Consider the following 15675-nt stretch of genomic DNA (forward strand, 5'->3'; position numbering starts at 1 on the left):
TCTGACGAAGCAGAGCTGAGCCTGAGGGCCCGCAGCCTGGAAACGGCACTCTAACACACAGGTGAACGACCGGGCTGACATTTCTTACAGTGTGGAGTGTCTTTGCTCATGCGTGATTTGACTCCGGCGCCACTCCGGACCTTTTGCGCACAGACGCTTGTAGTGTGTCATCGGACGTGGAGTTGTGTGAGCATGTGTGTGTGTGTGTGTCAGTCCTGTCAGTGAACAGTCCTGTGTGTGTGTGTATGTGTGTGTGTGCCAGTCGGATCGATACAGCAGCAATTAGCCAGCTCCCATTAAGCAGCCAGTCAGTGTGTTCATCTGCCGCTGCTGTCTCCTCCGACAACAACAGCTGGCATGTGTGAGTAGAAAGCCCGCGAGGCTCACCCACAGCACCCAGAGGTGTCTCCAAACATGGACAGGATCGGGGTGTCATTCCTGGACCCTTTAGATGACTACGAGTTAATTCACCGGATTGGGTGCGGCACCTATGGAGATGTGTTCAAGGTGAGTGCTAACATTTGACCGGGGCACAGACAGAAAAATGCCTCCACCAGGACGTGTTAGTTCATGAACAAAGATTCTCTAACTGCACGCGCACTACAGGGGATCTCACTTCCTGTCATCAAGGTGAAACTGTGTATTTGGAGAAGTGTCATATCGAATGCTGCGTGTGAGACATTTTGATCATCTGAGACGTGATTTCAAGAGATTTATCAAGACTAAAAATGATTTATTTATTGCCTAAAGAAGGGTTAAACTACCTTTTCCTCCGCAGATCACACAATCAGCTGCATATCAAAGTAGATACAATGTATATATAACATTATTAGAGAGAAAAAATACTTAAAAGGTCAAATTCATGTGAGGGATCTCTAGGAAATAGTCAGTGTAAAGGAGATGGACCCAGACCTGTGTGAGTGTGCTTGCTTGCCAGTATCCATTACAAGAAAGCCATTTAACCCTTTCAAACCCAGCATCCCTTGTAAACAGGCAGGTATTTTACAAAGCACAGTACTGGCCTGGTGCATCAGCTGTGCCACAGGTTTATGTTGTTTTCCTGAGAGTGTGCAATATGGATAAAATCTCCAATCACAGTGTTGTTTTATATATATCATAATATATCTAACTCTGGAAAATCCACAGATTATAGATAAAATAACCAGACAGGAGAGAGGTTTGTGGCTAATTCCAGAATTAAAATGCCTGACTAGCAACTGCAACAATTCGCCTAGAAATTAATTGGTCGATCGACAGAAAATGAATTGGCAACTATTTTAATAATTGATTAATCACTTCAGTCACCTTTAAAGCAAAAATGCCAAATATTATCTGGGTCCAGCCTCTCAGAGGTGAGGATTTGCAGGTTTTTTTTGCTTTTGTTCTGGTTCTGGACTGTTGGGCGGACAAAACAAATTGAAGTCATCGCCGCTCTCGAAGGAATTGTCAATGAGATTTTTTCACTATTGTTTAACATTACACACTCCATACGATGAATAAATTGGCAGATTAATCGATAATGAAAATAATAGTTAGTTGCAGCCCTAGATCTGACAAATCAAGGAGGGCAGCTTGATGTTAACAGGTTAGATATCACAATATAAACAGTATGACAAAATCTCTGATGCTTTGGGCAAATTTATATCGAATAACAGTATTTATTGTCATATCATCCAAACTGTGTATTCAGTAGAAAGCTGGCTCATGTCGTCTCTTTTCACTTGATGATTTGAGCGTCAGGATGCAAACATCCTGTGCTGTTAACCCGCCCCGGTGCCTTGTGCATCCTGCAGAAGCAGCAAAAGAATTTGTATTGTTTCTATTTTTACACCCCAGTCCAGAAACGTGGGGGACTCTTCATCTGCAGCTTTGTCATGAAGACATGTGTCCCTTCTGCTGCTTGCTATCGAGCTGAAGTCTTTACAGATTAAACCGATTTTTACAGCCGTTTCTGTTTATTTCCCATGAGAGCTCTAGGCTGGCATAGGAAGTGATGTGTTTGCGTTTTTGTTTCAGTGGTTTGTTCATGACAGGCGTGCCAAACTGCACGTTATGTTCTGGGCTGAACATCAGTCCGACAGCAGCTCCTGAAACTGCTCTGCCTACATACAGATGGGAGAAAAACCAACACAGTGTGTTAGGAAGGCCTCCAGGCCAGCTTCAGTGCTCCTTGTCATAGATTCAAGTGTGTGGAACTCGACTGGAGGGATGAACAGCACACTGTGAAGGCCATAGCATATGATTCACATAACTGTCATATCCGTCAAGCCATGCAGTGAGCCCTTGTGTCCTGTACGGACATTACGTGTATGTAAGTGAAGCTGTTGGGTGAGATTATCAAACTTTGGCTGCTCTGTTGCCTTTAGGTTGCTTTTTTTTTTTTTCCAAGAGAAACTTTAATTTGGCAGGTTTTATTTTGGACTTTTTGATCCCAGTTGTTTATCTCTTAAATCCAAATCCCAGATAATATTTCTGTATTGTAGCAGATATTACTCTTTCTGGTGAGTAGAGCTGATTATATTACTGACAAGAGCTTTTCCCCCCATTGCAGCATCTACATTATTTACAGTAAATCTGACACGTGAACTATATTTATACAGGTGAGAAAAGCCTCTAATTTTGGATTTAAAGGTGAACTCTGCCGATTTTCCCCATCAAAGTCTGTTTCCAGGCGATGAGGAGTCCTACCCCATATGTGAAAAAAGTTATATAAAGCCTTTAGTGTCTCAGAGGGAGCTGTGCAAAGTCTGATAAATGTCCTCGACTGATGTCTCTTGACAGTCAGTGTCTGTTGGGGCTGAAGACTACGAGTTTGAAAATGGAAAAAAATCTGGCGGTGCGGAGTTTTTACTGCGGCCCGCCCCTCATTCAGCGGTCAAGTTGCGTTGTGGGTAATGTAGGCGCCAGGAAGAAGAATGTGGAATAAAATAGACAATATCTCTGGTTCTGCTCCATCGATTTTAGATCCTTTTTCCTTTTTTAAAAAACCTGTCAGTTGTGATGAGTCTAATGCTAAATTGGTGGGCTGATCTTTTAAAGCTGCACTGATTGATTTTTTTGGCCAATAGGGGGCAGTGAAACAAACAGCCAACACAATGTTGTCAAATTATTACCTTATAAAAGTGCTAACCTGTTAGCAAACTGTTTCTTATTTACACATTCTGCAGACACAGAGTAACATTAGCTTTCATTTGGAGTTGTGTGTGTGTCCACCTGATGAATGTAGGGAAATATGTGGCTCTTTAGCTGCTAAATGCTCCACTCTGTTCGCCAGCTAGTTGCTAATGTGTCTGTCAGCTGTCGGCTGCTGAGCAGGTAGTGCACAGTGGCTTTAGCAGAGCTTTTTCTCTGAAAGCAGCTGCTGCTGGAAATGAAGTTGATGAGGGCTGTGAGACTGAACAACAACAATAACGACGCAGGCCGTAAAAAAGAAAACCAGCTCCTTAGATCCGAGGGGGACTGCGGAGTTCTCTCTGAGTTCATCATTACAAGCACACTCTTACACTTTACACGCTCATTTGTCCATCGTTCATATGAATATATTAGTTGGTGCAGCTTTAAATGTACATTTAACAGCAGTACAACAGAACGCCACAGAAGAACTCAATTCACGGAAAATCCACAGAACCACCAAAACTGTTTGATTGACAGGTGATTCTTAGCCCCTTCGATGAGGCCAAACTGCAAATTAAAACTGCAGCCAAAATGAACTTGCATAGTGATATGAGCAATATTCAGCCGACTTTGACGTTGCTATTCTGAACCATCTTTACATTACTGTAACATTTGGACATGTTACAGCCTGTGTGTCTGCTGTGAATGGGAACAGCGCTACATGCAGCGACAGACAATAGCACATTATCACTCCCACTGCTGCTGGTGGTGGGTTTGGTGGAGCTGCAACCGCAGGAGTCAAGGGTGAAGCCTCTGGACATGTGACTGCGTGGGCTTTCACTGGACTCTCATTACACTGCTGTTATTCAGTGGAAACTCAGCTCGGAGCTCATGTGTGTGTGACCCGTTTATTAATCTTGATCCATGTCCTCCTGTTGCTCTGACCAGCCGCAGCCAGTCCAGATGGCGAGTGTTTCTGTCCTCAGGTGGTGTCTGACTTCAGTGTGGTGGCGTCGGGGCGATTCAAATGGAATAATAGTAATAAACAAACTTTTCTCATTTTGCTTCAGAAACTCTCTCTTAAAAGCCAAATTTTCTGAGTTACTGTTTTATTATACATATAAATTGTAATGTCTTACATTTTGATTTGGCTTATCAATAATACTCTTAGTAAGTTAAGTTAGTAAGTAGCGACTTTGTAACTACATATCATATTCCCGCCCCTGAAGAGTTGGAAACACGCGCCATCTTAGTAGTGAAGGAACATGTGTTGCATGCAGCCATTCTGCCGTGGTGTTTTTGTCCCAGTGGTTTGACCAAACAAGCAACAAAAATTTTCTTGGACGTTACAGTAGTCTTCTGTACGCAATGTCCACATGTCGAATCCCGCTCTGCCACTTACTGACCGACCTGCATAGTTTTCCTTTACAGATTTTGCACTTATTCTATACAATATGTTGCCACGCAGCACTGTAAGCTGCCATACTATGGACACCGTGACTTCCATATACTCTGCATACTTAGGAGAGAACGTCACTCTTCCTGAACCTGGCGTCTGTTCCAAAGCCTCTGTATTGGACACTGCTTTAACCAGACCGGTTTGGGAGTTCCAGGTGAACTCGTGGAAGCCATTGCCGCAGGTGTGCGGTCCTGCCAGAGGCTTCGGAGCGGACGTCGGGTCTCCTTAGTATGCAGATTATATGGAAATCACGCTCTCCTCACCCCCTCCCCTAAAACCACTCCCCTCAGCGGCAAAACAGTGACAGAGAGAGAGTTGAAAGTGAAAACCACGGTCACTGGAAAAAAGTGTGAGCGGGAAAAAAAAAAATGTCACTGACAAAGGAGTGACATGAAGAAAAAAATCAAAGCTTGTCACTGAAAAACAAATCAGAATGCAAAAAATATCAAAATAAAGATTGTAAGTGCATGCTCAAAAAGTGTGTTACATTCATTCTTTATTTGATTTGGATTTTTTTAGTGTTTTATTTTTCAGTGGAACTTTTTTCACTGCTAATGTTTTTCAGTTCAGGTTTTGTTTTCAATGCCAAAATAAATGCTAAAGTCACTGTTCCGGCTCCATACCATTTTAGCATGAAAAGTAATTGCACCCAACCCTAGACTGGCATTCAGCCAGGTTTTACTGTCAATGTAGATGGCGAGGTCGGTGCCAGGTTTTACTCTTACTGTTGAACGTTTGAATGCAGCTCACCTGGTACCCGGGCGGAGTCCTTACCGTAGCGGCGCGGCCCTTTGCTGCATGTCGTCCCTCTCTCTGCCCCGTTCCTGTCTGTCTTTTGGCTGCGCTATCAAACAGTGCCCCAGAAGAGTTTGTTAGACTGTGTACTGTGTATTCATACTGCTGCTGAGACATACTTTACACGTTTCACACTGCAGTAGTGTTGCAGATTTTGTGTTGAGGAAATGAACTTTTCTCAGAAAGAAGCACTGGTGCAAGAGAGACTGAAAAATACTCTAAACTCTGTTTGACATCTAAAAATGCTACTATATCATAAACTAAAATGTAAGCTATTGTGCACAATGAGGTGTACAGATCTAAAAAACATAATGGACAAGGTGCATTATAGGTTGTTAACACGTATTTCGTTTTTTAATACACACACACACACACCAAACTGTAAAAAAACCAGCAGTTTGTGGGTTTAGCGGGAGTTACGTGTTGGAAACATTTCTTGCAGAACAGCAGCTGGGTGCAGTGACTGTGTGCAGTACCATTGTATCTGTACAGAGACCAAAACCAGGACCTGTGCTCGCTGACTGTCTTTAGCAACCTGTGCTAAAGCCGGAGACATCAGTACTGGGTGGCTGGTTATTTGTCAAGAAACTGATTTAGCACGTAACCCCCCCCCAAACCCACAAATGGTCATTTTTACATTTTATTAAAGAAATACATTATTAGTTATTACACCATGTAGTTGCATGACATTTTCTGTGTTGTTGAACAGGATTTATCTGTCATCATGTTAGCATAGTATGTTTGTCTTGTAAATAACCGTCTGAATAAATGCCCATTAAAAGCATTAATTACCGTGATATTGACAACAATGCTTTCTTTTCAACAAAACGTATCATTTTTGTTGCCAAATGCTACATGGTCCAGCCCAAGAGGCAGGTTAACACATAGATATTCAATAAAGTGATGGTTGATTAGTCAACCCAAATGAAAGCACTGTCGACAGTCAGAAACTCATGCAGAGAGAAACGTCTCAGTGCATGTGAGTGGCCATGCGGCTCTGCATGCCTAAAAAACATGCTGCGTTTAAAGTTTTGTTTGCAGTCGGTTTAAACCATGGTGAGGTCGGCTTCAGCACTGGTAATGTGGCGCAGCATGACGCCTCAGTATCGTTGTTATCTCCTGCAGTTTAGTAAACTGTAGCCTGTGCAGTGATTTAGAACAGTGGCTAGACTGTTGTTTGAGGTGTCCTAATAAATTTAACAGAGTTGATAAGGCTGCATGTTTGCTTTCGGGGAAGTGCTGTTTAATACGGCACTCTTCAAGTAGTGAGAAAGGTCTACTGATCCCATCATCGACCACAAATGAGTTGGGATGTTATTTATTTGTGTTATTTATTTTTTCGTATTAACAACAAGCCAGTATTTGAGTGTCTCATCTGTTACAGTACGAATTAGGGCCAGTGAGCCACTGTTGAATATTTTTTCAAAATAAATGTCACAAAGTTTATTTAAAACCTTAAAACCGAGGTACGTACCGAACTGTAAATTTTGCGTACCGTTACACAGCTAACGTGAATATAACCGTGTAACATCAAACACGAGTTTAACACTACAGTTTGTCAAAAAACACCAATTTTATTAGGGACCCACTCAAATGACTCACTACACTGAAAACCTATCAACAGCACTGCATCATGTTTGTTTCAGAGGCTTTACATCTGCATTCAGTAGATAATGGGGTGGTCTTATTAGTCTCATTATGACAACATTAAGACTTTATGTCATTTCTGGTTAAGAGGCCATTTGAGTAACACCCCCTTCCATTATGTAACCCTAAACGACTGTTATTTCAGGCTTGGCTATGTAAAAAGCATCTCAGAGACGTTACTATCATTGTAGTCACAGGAAGCCCTGTGGTAGAACAGGAAAGAAAACAGGAAGTGAATGCAGCGAAGCCACAGGTTGTGTTGAGGCGACCTGCTTATCCCATTGGTGGCTGCCTCGTTTGTTGTGGATGCCCAGAGTGAAAAGCAGTCCATCTGACGTCAGTGCAGTCGCTGAATGGGGATGACTGATGTTCCCAGGAAGAATTGAGGAAGTTGAAAACATAGTATAGCTGCTTCGAACAACATGCACCATCACCTCTGATGTACTACTGTGAAGAAACATGGGTCAGAGGTTTATCCTGACTGGGGGATCTGATTAGGATTGCTACTGGACTAGTTGGACTTTCAGTTATGTTTTGACTTCAGTATTAAAAACTCTGCAGTCTGTACTGAATAAATCTAAAAATGTAACGCTTAGGCTCCACCTAAGCATTACTTTAGATACTAATGTACACAGTAGTACACCTCAGGTCATGGCAGTGGAGTGAATGTGAACTGAATGCAACATTTAAATAACTAATTTTATTCATAACAACACATTGTGCTGTTAAAAAATGTTCTCTGTACAATGTTATTGTATTGTTATTAGCTAGGTGGCTGCTTATCAGTATGCAACTCTAGCTAGCTTGTTGATCAGTTGATAATTAAATATTGGTGTAGCATAGTTGGAATGGGAATGGAATGTATTATTCCAAAAATGATGGCATTACCACCCACTATTGTATGAAGTATGAATATGAACATTTAATATACTGTATGTACTGAAAACTTTGACTCTTGTCATCGTTGTGGTCATTTCCAGAAAGAACATCCTGTCGTAGAAATAATCCAGGCATAATGAACAGTAGAGTATACAACTGAAATTTAAAAATGATGGTGTCTCCAGGTGGGTGTTAAGGGTTTATTGTGATTGATGTCAGAATGATTTTAAAGCCCCCCTGTGCCGGATTTGAACATTTCTGACTTTTGCGACTCCTAGTGATAGTATCAAAGAACACACTGTGTGCCCAGCTGATGCAGAATAATTCAAAAGATACCAAAGTCATCAAGGTCATTAAAGTTCCATACATATGGGTTTAAAAACAACCTAGTTGCCATTTGATCCTTTTTGCATTGCTTTTCACAGAATGTGTTCACAATAAGAAAAATATAGAACAAAACCAGCATTATACTTGAACTCCAGTAGATTTTTACTCAGTGGTTTCTAATGATGGTGTTGTTGATTTATTATTTATTATTATTTACCCATTTGACACTTCCAGAGCCAGCTGTCTCAACAGAATACAAGCCAGACTGCCAGTAAGTGCTGTGGATCTTCATGGATCCCAGATGACGAATTCTAATGTGTTTGGTGACCCCCTGACCCATTCACCCTTACAATAAATGAGTTTTTACAACGCAGTCAAAGATTGAGTCTGTAGTAAGTGACACTGCTATCAGTCTATCAGACTTTGACTCACCTGGGGCTTGTCTGGGACTGCCAGTAGGAAAGAGCTCTGTGTGCCAATACTGTTTGCCTGTGCTGTGGAATCAATACAAGGTCAAAGCCAAGGTGAGACAGCACACTAAACTAATTCCCTCGTCATTAAGATAGCATACTGAGCAGTTATCTTGATGGAGCAGACAGGTGGCAGAGCTCCAACCAGGACTTAATGTCTCTGTTTGGAAAATGTCACAAGTAAGAGTGCGTTCGTAAGTGCACATTCATGAGTAAGAGTATGTTCGTGAGTAAGAGTGTGTGCGTGAGTAAGTGTCTGTTTTGCTCCATTTATAGTCAAGTGTCATTCACAAAAATAGCACTCATGAGTAAAAAGAAGAATTGCACAACTACAGACCCTGAAGTCCTGTTGGAGATCGTAGCGATCTTAAATTATCTGCAGAATATGTGTTCCACAGTAAAAGAGATATCAGACACTTGCCAATAAATTGAAAAATGTGTTGAACTTCATCATTCTCAATAAATGTACCCTCACAGCCTGGCTGAAAGTCTTGTAATTTGTTGCTGTCCAAACATTACTGCATTTCGGTTCTTGGTTCTTGTAGGGTGTTATCTGGCATGTCCTCTGAGGGTATACTGTCAAGTAATGCAAAGCCATATTTCTTTGTTGTGCAAAACACAATATGCCTGGTCTGGGGCATAGAGCAGCTAGACACCAGCTGTGAGCACCTTGCTCATGTCTGATTTGATTTGCCCTGATAACTGCACACATTTGCTTCTTTTAACTTGATGAATGCCATCTGAACAAGGGCAAGTGCACATTAATGAGTAAGTGCATGTTTGTAAGTAAGTGCATATTGATGAGTAAATGCCCCTTGCTTTGGGTGACACCTAACCACAGTGTTTTGTTGCACAAAAGAGTTGAGTATTCCCCCCGCCACCGAGCAGGTAGCATTTTTAATCTGATATCATTTGGACATTCCCCGGCGCCTCTCTGCCCCCGGGGCAGGACAACCAACCCTTGTCCAACATTTCTCTCTTCCTCCTTCCTTTTTGAGTTTTATTTGTATTTGTATTTCCTTTCTCTCTTCTCCTCCGTCTTTCCCACTATAATATTGCTCACTGCTATAACCTGGCTCGCACATTCCCTATACTGGGGCACACACACACACACACACACACACACACACACACACACACACACTCATCTAGACACATGCAAAGTACAATAAGAACCTTGTTTTTTTGGTTGTCATAGTTTGTTTGTATCGCCTTGTCATGTCTCATATATGTCTTCTTGTCAGTCACTTGTCTTGCACTATTAATACAAAAATTAATAAGTGGATCTTAATATGCAAATTAGTTAAGGCACGGGTGGTTGACTTGACAACAAACATGGCACTTTTTGCAAAGGAAGACATGCTAGTTACTGCTACTACCTGTAGTTTTGCTGAGCTTGCATAAGCTAGCAGGAAGGTGCGGAGTTAGGTGACCTTTTCAACTTGCTGGGAGGATTTTTTTTCTTAAGAATCTGGTCACACTGTACGGGTTGCATGGCCAATCCGATGACATTCTGATCACAATGGACTTTGCGTTAGGGGTGTGTGACACGCTTAGTATTTTACAAATTAGAGTTTTTTCAATTTCAATTACACAGTACAACGTTTATCTTGACTGGGTGATCTGTCATTAAAGTTCTATACGTATGGGTTTAAAAACAACCTAGTTGCCATTTGATCCTTTTTGCATTACTTTTCACAGAATGTGTTGACAATAAGAAATATAGAACAAAGCCAGCATTATACTTGCACTACGTAGTGCAACGTCTAGTGAAATTCGTTCTTTGCATGTAACCCATCCTAAGTATTGGGAGCAGGCACTGTGCAGCGCCCGGTCAAGGGCACTGACAGGAGAAGGTGGGCGCTGATGAGCGAAAATAAGCTAAAATGGGTTTTATTTCTATAAAAAAAAAGAGTGGGGGCGGTGGGCAAGTAATGTAATCAGTGTATTGACCTCATCTTTACTAATGTTAAAGAATTAAAAGTCTGTATCTGTTACTGTTGGTTTCAGTGACCACAATTTGGTGGCAGTTTCAAAGAAAGACAGAATTCCTATAGTGGGACCAAGAGTTCTTCATCAGAGATCTTTCAGATCCTTGTTTGAGAGTGATTTCATAGGGGACATAAAGCAGGTACAATGGGGCATAGTGTGTGCAATAAACAATGTGGACAAAGCACTTGTAAGAGGTGGCTGTTGAGCATGCGCCCATTAGAACATTTACAGTCATACTGTCTGGTGAGAAACCAAGTAACTAAGGGGGCCTGTAGCCAATCCTAGCTGGGCGAGAGGCAGGGTACACCCTGGACAGGGCTAACACATAGAAACAAACAACCATTCACACCTACTTTGGACTGTGGGAGGAAGCCGGAGGACTTAGAGAAAACTCCACACAGAAAGGCCCCAGACCCGGCCGATGCTTGAGGCGACAGTGCTACCCACTGCACCACCATGCCACCACAAGCAACTAAAATGAAAAGGAAAAATAAAACAAGGTATTATCAAAATAGGATTAATTTCAAGTATGAACTCTGGAGAACTTCAAATGTTATTCTAGGTAGATCTAGGGATAACACACCAAAATGGCTTGAATAGTGAAAAACCATCAGGACTACATAACCTGGATGGGAAATGTTTACAATTAGCCTCTGGTTGTATTTCATTACCTATTTGTCATATTTTTAATCTATGTTTAAAGGAGGGTGTGTGCCCCACAGCCTGGATATTATTCCTTTACCCAAAAACCAAAAGGAAACATTTACACAGTAAGTGATATGAGGGGGGATGCCATCCCCCTTGTTAGCATAATGACCAACATCGTCCCTCCCTTGTTAACCTGCTCAAAAGATGCTCTGTGCTTTGTCTTGTAGTGGCACTTCACATTGCCGCTTTTAATAATCGCCACGGTTTTGGAACATATGAGACATACTGGTTTTACTGGCTGTGGGAAGATTGAACATGTAAGAGTCTGTCCATTCTTGATTAATAGCTCTGTTTTTACTTTTCTCTTTGTAGAGCATGCCATGTGAAATTATTTCTCCGACTCATCTGTGTCCCTCATTTACTGACTCGAGTTGCAATGCTCATCGGAATGCACAGATTTGATTGGCTGAGTAGCATCACGTGAGATTTTATAATTCTCAATAATTTATCAATTTGATTAATTTGATCAGGTTTCACACTTTTTTTCTGTGAACAAACAACATGGTTATAAAGAGGGACATTTTACTAGTACAGCTTTAATGAAGACAACCAATCAGTGGTTAAGTGATATAGACAGGAACAGAATGGTTGGTGCTGTCCTACTTGATTTCAGCGCTGCATTTGATTTAAGATTAAATTTTGGACCATGAAATACTGTTAATGAAACTTGCTGTTTATAGTTTAAATATTTCTGTCCTTCATTAAATTGGAAGCTACCTGACTGGTAGAATGCAAAAGGTCTTCTTTAAGTATGGTGTCCCCCAGAGAAGTTGCTTAGGACCATTGCTTTTCTCTGTATTTAATAATGATATGTCATTTGTTTGAAATAAAGCCAATATAACTACGTTTGCTGATGATACCACTGTGTATACATCATCAACTAATGCTGATCATTTAAATAATAGGCTGAAGAATGAACTAAATTTGATTTTAAATTGAGTAGCCAAAAACAATTTAATTATAAATGTGTCAAATTCTAATGGTTTTGGCTCAAGCTAAGCACTACTATCCGTTATAAAAAGGTGCTCCCCATGTATTACGTCCAAGTTGCACCTTGCAGGTAGTACAAGCCATAATATTGTCTCATCTTGATTACTGCTCAGTAAACTGGTCAAGTGCTGCCAAAAAAAGAGCTGGAAAAGCTTCAGTTAGAATAGAGCACCATGATTAATACTAGTCACATTACTCTACTCCAAGCAAAGACCAATGCTATGAAAAAAACAGCAATGTATAGAGCCATATCTCACTGGAACAGTTTGCCGTTCTTTATGTCTACAGCAAGAATCTACAACAAAAGATTTTAAGAAGCAGCTAAAGAAGTTCTTTTTGCAATATGGATGTTTAGATGAACTGAGATTATTATTGCCTGCCATCTAATTGTTTGTTTTGTACATATATATATATATATATATATATGATTTTGATGTCATTTATTATTGAATGCGATGTTAATGTTGTAACTTTGTTTATTGTATGAAGTGTAAGTGCAAACATTGTTGACTATATGCATTTTATTAAGGCCTGAGCGCTGCCTGGCGGTGAAGGCCCTATTGTAATGCAAGGAATTATTATTATTTTTATCAATTGCTTGCATTTTTGAGGGCCTAAATGTGCAACTTTGCACATGCATCAGGATTGGTGAAAAATGTGATATTTTATGGGTTTCGGAAAAGGGCATGACAAAATGGCTCCATAGCGCCCCCAACAAAATTGAAAATATGCAGCTCCCAGCCTACGTTTCACCTACGTGTACGAAATTTGGGAGATTCATGTATCACCCCAAGATATGCAAAAAAGCCTCTTGGAGCCATACCCTAAAGACAACAGGAAGTCAGCCATTTTGAATTGAATTTGCACTTTTAGGCAATTTTTCGCTATTTACAGGCGAAAAATTTGAGTGTGAGCCTCCGTATTTTTTTAATTTTAACAAATTCCTCCTAGAGATTTAATCAGATTGACTTCAAATTATAGCAGTGCAATTTTAAGACCTTGACGATGAAAAGCTTGAGGTTTCGTTGAACAGTGTATCCGTGGCATGACTTCGAATTTTGATGTTTCGCCATGAAAGAGGAAGTTCTTATAACTTGACTGTCCATGGTCAAATCTGCCAAGACATACAAAAAAGCCTCTAGGAGCCCTACCCTAAACCCAACAGGAAGTCAGCCATTTTGAATATAAAGTGTAATTTTAGGCCATTTTTCGCCATTTACAGGCTCCGTACTTAAACAAACTCCTCCTAGAGAATTTATCAGATCAACTTCAAATTTTTGCAGTGCAATCTAAAGACCTTCACAATTAAAACATTTTCAGGGTGTGGTGTACACTTGATATACTGGAACATGAAGTACAATTAGTGGGTGTTCTCTAGCGCCACAGAGTGGACACAGGAAGTGACATTTAACTCCTTCGTGCAGCGTCCAGAACACGTGAATATGGATCCCAGGAAGAGTAGTTGTTGCCAAGGCAACAATTATTGGGGATCTCAATATGCATGTGTGTGTGCGTGTGTGTGTCCATGTACATGTACAATATCCTCCTCTGCTGACAAATATAGCTTGATGCTTGACCTTGCGTCCTATGAGAAACTATAAAAAAGTAAGGTATAGTGTATATGGTTATATTTATTTATTACATAGACTATCATATATTTTCCATCCCTTTCAGGCCCGTAACATCAGGACGTCTGAACTGGCAGCTATCAAGATTGTCAAGCTAGACCCTGGTATGTTAACAGTCAAAACTTGACACAACATCTTCACAAGTGCTTATTTGCAAAACAGCAGTTGATTTTTTTTTTCTTATTATTTGAATTTCATTGTCTGACATTATGCCTTTGTCAGTCAGCCAGACGAAAAGATCAATATCAGTTTCATAATTTGGGCTGTACCAGACTACAATACACTTCCATGACAAAAACGTTGGGAAATCTTTGGGTCTCATTTCGAAAATGCGGTGGTCCTAGATCACACTGCGATACATGTCCACCAATGGCCGATTTAGAGCTTTGGAAACTAAAGACAGCACGGCTGACACTGGTTGATGTCAACAATGTAAGAGGCCATAAACCTGCATACATATATACCGCATTGGCATGTGCCTATGGTGAGTGCTACTTTTTAATAAAGCAAAAAAAAGATGATGCGAGTTGATCACGTCTCTGCTCAGTTATTGACTTTTTTCAGGGTTTTTTTGTTTCTACTTCGTAGCGCTACAATTCACCAGACATTCATCACACAGTCTGACATACCTCAAAATTGATATTGATATTATACAATGTCACACAGATTGCAAACAGTATTTTATTAGATTTTATATTTAATTATTATTACATTTTATTATCATTTATTAGACCCATTTTGCACAGTGTGACATACAATGAGCCTGTAAGAGTGTTGATATTACACACAGTATATTTTTATTTACTCCGGGCAAGACAGCAAGCATGCACATTTCCCAAATTGTCAAACTGTTACTTTAAAGTTTAAGTCTCCTTTTTTTAAATTAAAGGATAGGTTCACATTTTTCAAGTTTATCTTAACACTATACTGACATGTACATTGAAAGAGTTACCGGTCGCTGTAATCATTCCTTCTGTCCATACTGCCTGCAAAGAGACCCACCCACAAGTTATTCAGTTCAAAAGTTTACTGAATCTTATGAGGTTTTAGCAGTCAAGTAAAATCAAGTGTATTCCAAAGTTACAGACTTTTGATACAAAGTTCCCTCTTTATGCTTTCACAGACTGTGCTTCCATGCTGAGGTGCAGTGGAGAGAGAGACACAGCAGAGACACAAAGAGAGAATTTCTTAAAAATATCTGTAACTTTCTAAGATACTTATTTTTGACTAACTCATATTGCTTCATACTAGCTTCAACTGAATTTGGGAAGGCATTTCCCAAATCACTTCCATTGGAATAACATTAGGAAGGGATCTCTTCACTGCTAGTATGGACAGGAGGAACAATTACAGCAACTAATAACTTTTTTAACATACATATGGGCATGTGAGTATTATTTTAAGACTGACTTGTGAATGTGAACCTACAGTATCCTTTAATATTTTTTTTAATATATATATATTTGTCTGGTGAGGAAAACAGAGCATTTTACTCTATGTTTGTATTTTCATACTTCAAAATCTGTTGTCTTACTGGTATATACTGATACTTTTTCCAGGTTTAGCACTGACTGATTCAAATTTGCATAAGTTGTTAGTTCACCTTGGTTTGCCATAATTTGAATTCTGTTTGCTGTAGGACCAAGTAGATACACCAGCTGGCCTG

At 40.3% G+C, this 15675-nt stretch overlaps 1 protein-coding gene across 5 annotated transcripts in view; it reads left to right on the plus strand.

Annotated features, from left to right (window-relative positions):
• The first annotated feature begins 81 nt into the window (after positions 1–81).
• map4k2 (mitogen-activated protein kinase kinase kinase kinase 2) overlaps positions 82–15675 on the plus strand; it is a 47116-nt gene continuing 31522 nt past the window's right edge. For 2 of the 5 annotated variants that reach the window (XM_044185217.1, XM_044185220.1), the window contains exons 1-2: positions 83–507; positions 14056–14113. In XM_044185217.1, the coding sequence (XP_044041152.1) occupies positions 415–507; positions 14056–14113 (151 nt within the window). In that variant the 5' untranslated portion in view covers positions 83–414. Of the gene's footprint in view, positions 508–14055; positions 14114–15675 lie in introns of all 5 variants that reach the window. The other 3 variants (XM_044185216.1, XM_044185218.1, XM_044185219.1) reach the window with 2 other exon arrangements.

This window comes from Siniperca chuatsi, linkage group LG22 (assembly GCF_020085105.1).
Source record: "Siniperca chuatsi isolate FFG_IHB_CAS linkage group LG22, ASM2008510v1, whole genome shotgun sequence".
NCBI classification, from domain to species: domain Eukaryota; kingdom Metazoa; phylum Chordata; class Actinopteri; order Centrarchiformes; family Sinipercidae; genus Siniperca; species Siniperca chuatsi.